Consider the following 10,955-nt stretch of genomic DNA (forward strand, 5'->3'; position numbering starts at 1 on the left):
AGAAACCCTGAAGCCTAACATGTATTTTTATCTACTTGTTAAAAAAAGTACGAGAAAAGCTCTCCATAATGGTGAAGGGAGGAGGAATGGAGGGGGTGGGAGACAAGAACAGGACACAAAAAACCGCCTTTTCCAAAGACTGTTCTAGGCAAAAGGGACATGTCATGTTAAACAGTAGTCAATAGCTGTATACAACCAGTAAACAAATTCAGCTCTATGAAAAAAGAACTACATCACCATTTAGTGGTTGCAATTTAGATTATTCTAGCGTGTAATACTTTAATTGTATAAAACAAAGCTGATGTCACAAACACAAAAGAACTTCTTGCAAAGCAAGCACCACAAGTAATTTTTATGCTGCCACTGATGGCTGACAAGTGATGAGCACTTTGTTCGAATTCATATACTTATGCATCTAAGGCAACAGGTGGCTTATAAAAAGAAAACATGAAGAGCTTTTTAACTCTTCATTATCAAAATTTTTGTAATAAGTTTTATCATAATGACTAAACAATCTCTACAAATTAAAGCTCAACATACTAACTACAAAGATGAACCATGGTTCAGGGAAAATGATCTATTATTTTGCTAAAAGCAGAAACTGAGGTAAGGTTCTGGATCCCACTGACTTGAGCTCTGCCTACACTCACAACATTTCGTAATTGCACAAAGCACTCAATATTTAAACAGTAGCTTAAGATAAATAAATTATAATCACTTTAAGACAAAAAAAAATATATTTTCTTGATGACTATCTTTTCTATATCCATCTCAAACAATAGCTGAGTGTTATGGTACCCTTGGAAGGAAATTTCTGGAAGTGTATTTTCCAGTCTTAAAACCAACTGAAAGTGATGCATTTCAGTTGTTGCTTAATGTAGTTTTGGGCCAAGAGTGGTATTATAGAAAAAACGTGGTTTTTTCCTAAATACTGCACAGTCCAATGAACAGTTTTGATTTCTTTAAGCACAGAGAGTTATTAAAAAAAATAATTAAAGCAGCTATGCTGCACAAAATGAAGGAACATACTTCATTTACATTTGCATTAATGTGCAAAGAACTTCAAAGCAAAATAAAAGACACCATAAACATACAGATAATTCAGATTAAAAAAACAGAACTAGAATAAAATAACCTAGAGGGGTATTTGCTGATTTTTGTTACATCTCTTAAAAATCGGAAGGTAAGTTGAGAAGACAAAAATGCAGTAAGAATACCAAAACAATCTTTATATTCTGCCTTGTAATTAAGCTATGAAATAATCATCTGTTTATGATTAAAACATTTTAGTGTTTGCTGGTTGGGATAGATTAAACTCACATACAACATATTAGACTCCTTCCTCTGCATGGCAGTTTCATCACGCTACCACTAACAACTGAAAAATATGACATCAATGTTTCTTATCTTGTACACTACACACACACACACACAATTTCTATGGTGATGTTCACTGGACTAATTTTTCTGCTTTTTGACACTTCAGAGAACCCAACCCAGAGTCTTAAACTGCCCAACTTTTGGATTCCCTCTGCTTCTTTACATATTTTGTCTGAAAGCAAGCAATCCCTCTCAGACAGCATACATTCCTGTACTTCTACATTTCCCCCTGTTTGCAACTCTTTCACACACTCAACTTCCCATTCCTACTGCTATTTAGCTTTGAGATAATAATTTTCACATCAAATTACCAAATCTGGGTGCATAAAAATACGCAGTAAGTGTCAAGCAACTGTTACCTCAGTAACAGCCATCAAGGCTAGTACTGAAATGCAAACCTATGCTCAAACATATTTTAGAAGTTTTTTAGTAAAGTGAGTTTGAGCTACAGAATCTTCTGCCATCATCCATATATGGAGAAAAATGTATATGATGGTGGGGGGAATGAAGAAGGCAGAGAGAAGGAAGAAGGGATGTTGTTTGATTTTGTAAAGAAAGTCTTTTAAACTAACTTTAAAGAAAACAAATTAATCATGTATTACTTGAATACACAGGAACTTAATTACATACCAAATGAGAAACACTGAGGTTCTGAAGAATCTTCTTGCTATTTTATCAACAACAGATGAACCTTCACTTTAATTGCAAAACCTAAAATAAGTACTGAAAGTAGCATTTCTGAGGTATTTCACAAAAATGAATAAATGTTTGGGTTGGTATTTTGTTAATTGTCTCCAGGCACAGAGGCTCCAGGGTGTTGTTTGAGGCTAGAGACCCCTGGCATCAAAACTAAAGCAACAGTTTCCAAAGCAGCTCTTACAACTACTGCTGATAATCATCCAGCATTTAAATTCAGCCCATTGCTAATTCTGTTTTCCGCAGAAGATACAAGGATAAAAATTCATCTTGCAATACACTAAAAAAGAGCTAGGAGAAACTGTGTGAAGCAAACACAAGAGTGACAAGTTCCAAACAGAGAAAAAAACAGGCCATAAGAATTTCTGCTGAGAAGCCATTGATAACTGACTAATACATAACTTGTTGTAAACCCAAGTAGAAAAGCAAAACTTCATCTTCACCCGAAGTGAAGCTGGACCTCATCAGAACAGAAGAGAAAGTCTGGAAAGCATATTGAAAACATACCAACTATCTTTGTTGAAGGCTCCCCAAAAGAAGTCAGCAGATTTCCACATCAATACTTCAGCATTACAACAGCACAAAGGCACATCTGCAACCAAACCCTGCATCTCAATAACATCTCAGCATAAATAACAGTCATAGGAAAGTCAGATTTCTTCAGACTCCAGTGGACAACATGCAAAGTTTGAAAGAAAACATCCCTACGTCTTGTAAACTTAGAAGAAAAGAAAACTAAAAAGAAAAAAAAAAGGATGCAAGTGGCATATTTTCTATGGCTGCCTTTTTACAAACATTTTTCATCTTAACAATCTCAGCTTAATGCTCCCTCAGCTAGAACAGCATGACTGTTTGCTGTATTACATATTGACTCTGATTAGAGAAATTACCTATTTTTAAAATAACCAAGCAAGAAGAATGTGGTTATTTCTAAGAGCCAAAGCCCCTTTTAGTACATGGTTTCAAAATCCGTTTCAACAGCACAGAAGAAAGTGGCAGCATATCCATGGGAAAAGGTGTTGGAGTATGGAGCCACTTCAGCTTGCAGAAGACCTTCCCATCCAGTGTACAAGTCTGGCACAATGTATGACTTGGAAAGGGACAAACACCTATTTTTCCGAAAGTGGCATTTTGGCTGTTGTAGAAACCAGGCAGCTCCCATAAGTAGCAATTCTGAAAGGAAACTGAACCAGAGCTTTTTCTGTCAGTTTATTAAACAGTCTCATAAACTCTCATAGGCAAAGACAAAGGAACTCTAAACTAACAACCCAAAGATCTCAGACAAATTTGCTTGACACAGAACAAAAAGGAGGTGTATATTAATTAAATCTTACAACAGCATATCTCAACTAACCCAGAAGCTTTGCTACTTTGTCTAGGATAAGTAACTTACAGCCAGAATAAGAAACTCAAAGCCAGGTTCCTCCTGGTCTCCATTTGCAGTAATCAGTCCACTGTTCAGTACACAGCAATCAGATAAGTAAACTGCTCCTTGTCTATTTCAATACTGAAGGCACATAAGCCTTGGGAATGATCACCTCAGCTCATTTAGTATTGACTCACTTGCATATTCAACTCCAAAGCAACAAGGGACAGTGATCAAGAGCCCCTGAGCAAACTCCTGCCATTCACAAACCAGGGTAGCCCATGCTCTCAGCTGTGCTAGGAAGCATAGCCATCATCTACGATTCAGAAACAGAAGTGCTTCAAGGAACCTCTCCAATTTCAAGTTTTCCTTAAAACTCTGCATTAAAATAAAAATCAAACCAATAACACTTTCTCAAAAGCATTAAAAAAAAATAACACTTTCACAAAAGCAGCTTTCTGAAAGAGATGCTACAATATTCTCAATTTACAGACTACTCACCGTTCTGATACAATCATGCAGCTAATTAAAGTAAAAACACTCAACCACTTATCTTTTTGCAAAGAACTGTTACTTTACCTTTTCTGAGATAGCCTTCTTCTGACCACAGGAAAACAGGCAAATATTTCATATTAGAAACAAAACCGTTAGGAAAAAATACCCAAATCCATCTGCACTACTTTTCCCTTCAAGCTTTCAAGAAAATCCATGAAACAGCAAAAAAAATTTAATAAATTATTAAACTATCACTGTTTTTAAGAAGTCAGGATATTTTACACCACCAGCAAAGACACTCAAACAGGTAAACATGTATTTCACAAACAGTCACCTGAACACCCCAACTCTATCACACATTGATGATTTCTCTGAAGTATCACAGAGGAAAAACTCATCTGCGTTGCCTAAATAGCAATTACACACTGCCAAAGCACACACACAGAACTGTAATAAAAGTAGTCGTAGGTCAAACAATAGCAATGACTCAGTAAAGATAGCCTGCCTGGTCTTTATTCTCAGGGGAGGAAGGGTTTACTGGTCAAGTACTTTATGACTCACAGTACAGTATATTAGAAATTTTCTATGTATTCTTTAGAATTGAGAGATTGCCCTTGTAGCTCAGTAGGTAGCTCTCCTGTTTCTGGCCTGCGAGGTCATAGCTTTAAGTCCCTGCTGAGGAAACTTAACAAGTTCCATTTATAAATAGAATGGCATTAGATGCTGCTACTCTAGCAAGGGTGGTGCCCTTTAGACAGGAAATTTTATGTTTTCATCTGTTCTGATACAAAAAAGAAACTGGACATAAAGAGGCATAGGATATTATGCTAAAGATGAATGATGAAGTGGGTTCCAAAATCCACTGTCACTTCAATCAGCGTGATACTAACAAATCTAGCATTATCAAGCTACGATAAAGGCTAGACAAGAATGCAAGAACAGTAATTTTCCTTCTCAATGAGAATAAGTAATTAAATAAAATTACAGACTTTACAATATTTGAGACTGAAACCTCATAGGTACAATACAATCAAAATTCAATTTGTGACATCAAGAGGCAACCTCAACATAAAACAAATTTTGGACTGTTTGATTAATAACATAATGTTTGAACATTCATAGCTCTCTATCTGAAGAATTAGAGTACATCCTTGAGAGACAATTATCATGGATTAATATGATACATATGAATTTTTGCTCCTAATAGCCATATATTTGGGGAGGCTTGTTCAGCTCTCAGAACAACTACTTGTGAGAAATTTTTAAATGAAAACTATTTTAACACTTACCTGAGTTTATTTGTGCTTTAAAGTGTAACCACCTGGCCTTAGAGGAACACAAATTAAAGCTCAGGTATCAGTTTCATTTAATCTGGCAATGTAATTTACTGTTCAATAAAGACAAGGCTAACTCACTACAGTGATTACAATTTTCCAGCACCTGTTCCACAACCTGCACCCACATGCCCAGGAAAACAAATTCACTCCTCTGCTGGAAACAAAGCTGCAAACAATACTGTGAACAGCTCTGAGGTACAAACCCACAAATTTTGTTCATGTACACACACCAAAAGAAAAGAAACACCAGCAATGTAAGAGAAGACTAAGGTGATTTTATAATGTGATTTCCTGCATCTCGACACTCCAGCATCAAACACGCTAACATTATGTTCAAGGATGATGACAGATCTTGCAACGTTCTGCAATTTTTCAGCGTAGGAGGTTACTGCCCTTCCTAATTATCTCCTTGCCTAAGTGAAAAATTTGATTAGTTAAAAGTTTTCCACAGCCAGCCAAACTAAGCTAGTTGATCCTGCACTGGCACTGATCAATCAAACAGGATGCTGATGTACAAAATGTTTCCCTCTCTCTTGCAGGTGTTTCAAAGTAGTAGTAATTGAAACTGCATGAGAAGATTGACAAGAATCCCATCCTGGTCCTTTAATTCCACTATCAACCTTTTGGACAAGAATGTAGTAGTATCCAAAGCAAACACAAGGCTCTTTTCTGCTCTTCACATCCTTCTACAAACAACTGCTTTTAAGCATCAGCCTTCATCTCAAGTGTCCTTCCATGTTCTTGTATTTAAATTTTGAAATTGCAACATGCAATGCAAAACCAGTCTTGCAAATATAAATTATTTCAATTTTAGGGATGGTTTTGCTAAAAGGAGTAGAGGAATGCCATTTTCATAACTCTGTGATTAGAAAAACTTCCTATGTGAAATCTTTTTTCAAAATCAAAACCCTGTACAATATTTAACCAAAAAAATCCCTAACAAAAAAATCTACAAAGAAAAAACCTACAAGCACTAGATTAATAGACAGACACAACTGCCAGTTTAATTTGAAAGCTTTCCCAATTTCTGGATTTAATATGGAGAAGTTACTGAAAGCCAACTGAAAGTTTAGCTGAAGTATGACCTTTTGCAAATATTTTATTAAACCTTAATTCGGTTGCTCTAAAAATAAATAAGAAGAGAAAATTTCAATAGGAACTATCATCTACTCAATAGCATACATCAATACATCTTGATAGTGTAACACTAACAAGTTTGATATGTGCAGACTATTTTTAAACTTTGGTAGCTTAGCAGTGAATGATTTGTATTTGTAAACAGGCAAGGCTTTTTTAACAGGTTTCAATTGCACTTAGTAATATAAAACAAAACCAAGGCATCTTCAAAAATTTGAACCAATATATGTCAAAGACAATACCACTTTTTTTAAGACAGATATGTTAACATCATTTCAAGGTGAATTTTGACACATTATAAAGACGAAAAAACAGCTTCAGATATCATAAGTGACAGAGTCAAGCTACAGCTGCATAAACTGAGCCACTGTGATTCCCAAAGCACAGAACACACATGCTGAAAGGATGAGATGCAAGTCGTACTTTGTTCACTGCAATGTTAGTGCAGTGGAGTGTGGCCAAGTGATATCCTCACAAGCCTCCTCTCAGTAGCAGTAGGATTCCAGGAGCAGCAATCAGCAAGTATGGCTTCTTGTTAAAGAACATGGGGGAAAAATGCATCATGCCTCAAGCATAAAAAAGCTACAGATGATTAGCATCTTCATATAGAAAATACACACATTTTTACAGGAAGTCAAAAAAATCAGCGAAAAAAGAGGATGTATCTCATTCAATTAAATAACTTTATCAACATTTTGATTTTTGTGGGCAAATCAAAACACTAGCAGTATTACTAAAGGTTACCATTAACCTACATGATGGTAAAAAAATACAGTTAAGTCAACTTGATTTTAAATGTTGAGCAAAAATATTGTCAAACCCAGTTTTGATTAGTGCTTTTTCCAAGTAAGAATAAACTATGCTCAACTGACATGACTCATAGCTATCAGAGCTTTAAGTAATGACAAATAGCTTTAGAAGCTATCTAAAACCCTGAAGGAGGCAGAACCAGGGGGTGGACTAAACATTTCCAGTTTTAACAAACATAAAACTGGAGTAAAAGCAATTAAAGCTTTCTAGGAACTCCCTGGCATTGGTCACACCAGTCACTTCCGTAAGACTGCAGGGGATGTTTACCCAGCTTCACAGCTCTTTCACTCCTACCACAAAGAACAAGATTTCACGGATTATCAGTTACCAAACTCCCCATCCTGCTGCTAAAGGGCAGCTGGAGCTCCTCTGCTGTGAAGTCAGAGCACTTCCAGAGGAGCAAAGCAGGAGCTTCCCAGCCCTACGTGCCTGCCCTGCCCCAGCACTGAGTCACTGTGAGCAGCAGGCAGCTCACAGGATCCTCTGCAGGACTGGCACACCAGGGGATGCCACAGGTGAGCTCTCTGGTTCTTCCACAAAACCCAATGTTGCCTGCCCTACTTGAAACATCAGGCATCCAGCTCTAATGTTTTTTTATTAATTGAAAAGGAGCATTTGATAGCAAAGTACTTTTACAGACAAGCTTCCTCCCATTCTCTGTACCTTTGAAGAGAAAGACTGGATTTCATTAAAGAAACTAAAAATAACAGAAAAATGTGGAACATATTTTCTAGAAAACTAGGACTGCAGAATATCAGTGGGAAGAGAAATTCAAAATATGAAGAGCTCTGGCTATTTAACACCCAGTACGTTCAAAAATTTGACAGAGATGTAGCAGTGACTAAATACTGATATCTACCATTTTCCTCACTGAAGCATTGTTTAAGTGTAATTTGTAAATTTACACTTGTAACAAAATTGCCATTTATAGTTCACCGTAGAAAGAAAGTAATTTTCTACAAGTACTTGTGACCGATCTGCCATAAAAGTTGAAAGGTGGTTAAAGCCATTAAACTGGGGAAGAAGGGCTATGATAACCTTCAAACAGCCTGCCTTCTGTCACCACACAAAAAACACTGCTGCCTCAGTCAAAACTGCAGTACACCTGAAACATGGAGAACAGAGCTGTCAGAAATGTTCGAAATTAAACCATGAAACCTGGAAGATGTACAAAGCTGTACCTTAAAGCGCGTGTCAGGTTACTTTGGGACTGCAAACACCACTATCCAGGACAGACAACCATTTCAAAATTAAATCCCCCATTCATTCAGCCAGTAAGTAAGCAAGGATATCTGAGGTTTTCAGAACTGAGTGTGACCAAAAGTAAGTTATGCCCCTACCTCTAAGAAAATGGGATAATACCTCAAATTTTTATTTTTATGTGTATGGAGACCAACTGGTTTAGTATAAATATCAGTAAAGCATTTTCAGTTTGTGCACTTACACAGAAAAAAAATATCTACAGAAAGTATCAAAACCCAGGAATGGATTGCTCTATTCTGCAGGGGAAAACTTAATTCTCTTGTTTGCTGAGCTAAGAGAATCTACTTTGTACTGTCACTAATCATGTATAAAAATACAGTGGTGCTCAACACAAATTTACCTCTCCTTTCACTTGTCCTGTTACCCTACCATGTGTGGCTGCCATGTGTTGCCTGTTTCTTTACATATATTAAATACACCTTAGACACATAAACAATGTTTTTATTGATTTAATGAAAACATGTATCTCAAGGAAAGTAACAGACTAACAAGGATATAGACATCTGAAGGCTGAACACTCACAGACATTTCAAGATGGGGGTATTGTCTCTTTTTACATGAAGTAAAGAAAGTAGAGAATTAGCTAGGTGGAAACAGAATTTCTTCTCCGCTTTATGCCATGTAAGTGCTCACCTGTGTACCTTGTGGTGGATCAACTGACAGGCAACAGCCTTCTCCAAAAAACATCTCCAAACACAAAGAGGTAACAAGTGTATTCTGTTTTGGCAGCTAAAAAACCAACAAATATACCTTCTGTCCTAAAGAAAATGCAGTTTAACACATCCTCAGTAAATAAAGAGAACAGGATCAAACCCTTCAGCCTAGAACTATAAAATACCTTTGCTGAGCTACCCAAAGTTTGTGTCACCATACTCAACTCCATTCCTATCTTACCTAGCCACTTTCTTACCTATTGTTACCTTAATTAATACAACTTGGTTAATTCTCAAACTGCTTTCTGCAAAATTACCAACTGAACCAAGCTAAGTCAAAGCCTAACAAACCTTTCTTCGATATACTCAGGCATGCAGAGCTTGAAGTCTACAGCACAAATCCACAATGACCTGCTGCTTCTGACTTCCTGCCTGGCATCCATCAAAAAGAAAAAGACCAATTCTCTGAAGGACTCTGCTTCTCATGCTGGCCATTGCCATAGGCAGTAGCAGTGTGTTATCACAACAGCACAAAGACAGCGAGCAACACTTTCAGTGCTCAAAGGTGAAAATGTGTTCCAGATCAAATCAAAATGAAACCAAACACTAAATTTCTCATGCTTGGAAATTGCACAATCCCCAGATCATTTCCTACCAACACTTTATAATTCTTATCTTCTCTTCACCTTCACCAACACCTCCTTTCCAGCATGCTGGCATACAAGTCTCACCCTCCAGTCCCCTGCCTATTACCCTTGAACAGGAGCAGCCTGCCTGTGTTCTTCTTAAGTCACTTTCTACTGTGACTGCAGACATTCAGTGTTCAGTGTCCACCCAGCAGGCTGAAAACTGACAGTTGGTTTCAGGGCACTGGTTCCCAAAGATACACAGCTCATCAGGAACTTGGACTAAACCCTGGTATAAAAGGCAACAAAGAAACTTCATCCTCTCAGGATCTGCAAAGTTTAAGGATTTACAAAAGCAGCAGGTTTCTACTACTTCCATTTCCGTCTTTTATTATTAACACATTCCACTTTTCCTTCTTCATGAAATTAGACAAACTGCCATGCACTGACAGCAGAAGAAAATGAAACCATTACTGCAGATTTCCAAAAACCCAGTTGCTTTTTAAGTCTTCAGTACAAGGCTAATGAAGAAAGGCATACCTGTTACATAGCAGAGGGTGAGGATTGTCTTGGCTGGAAAAACCTGATGGCTTTGAACTGAATGGTAGAAATTGAATTGTAATGGATATTTGTTCCACAGTTATTAATTACAGCACAACAATGCTGTCCTTAGCTAGAGAAAACAGGTAAGTAAGTTTACATACGCATCAGATGAAAGATCCCATCACAGGCGTTAATGTGAGACAAGAAGGAATTTCCTAAGCCTTGTCCAGTGTGGGCTCCCTTCACAAGGCCAGCAATATCCACCACATTCAGAAATGCTGGAATTTTGCTGAAATATAAAAGTTAGAAGTTTCATTACTAAAGCGTATTTCCAATATTTGTGGCATAAAACCAAATTCAGAACATGAAAATCCAACACTTCTTTGCTGGAACAAGTTAAACATCACAGTGTAGAATGCATAAAACAAAATTCCCCCCACCCCATGTAAAACATCCATTCTCTAAGTTCTCTGTAAATATTCATGTAAAATGAAGTAAACTAGTTTTGAAGTGCGGAATCATAGGCAACTACACAACAACCAAGCAGGTCTGGAAGGCTGAGGCACAAATATGTCATGTGCAATGCACAGTTTTCACAGGACCAAAGGGATAAGACACAAAAGGCCATTGCACTCTGCTACTGCACAGC

At 37.1% G+C, this 10,955-nt stretch overlaps 1 protein-coding gene across 1 annotated transcript in view; it reads right to left on the minus strand.

Annotated features, from left to right (window-relative positions):
• The window catches only part of OLA1 (Obg like ATPase 1), a 118,198-nt gene that overhangs the window by 70,924 nt on the left and 36,319 nt on the right, over positions 1-10,955 (minus strand). The window contains exon 5 of the mRNA XM_014307206.2: positions 10,468-10,595. Within this exon, the coding sequence (XP_014162681.2) occupies positions 10,468-10,595 (128 nt within the window). The remainder of the gene's footprint in view (positions 1-10,467; positions 10,596-10,955) is intronic.

Source organism: Geospiza fortis, unplaced genomic scaffold (genome assembly GCF_000277835.1).
Source record: "Geospiza fortis unplaced genomic scaffold, GeoFor_1.0 scaffold112, whole genome shotgun sequence".
Lineage (NCBI taxonomy): Eukaryota > Metazoa > Chordata > Aves > Passeriformes > Thraupidae > Geospiza > Geospiza fortis.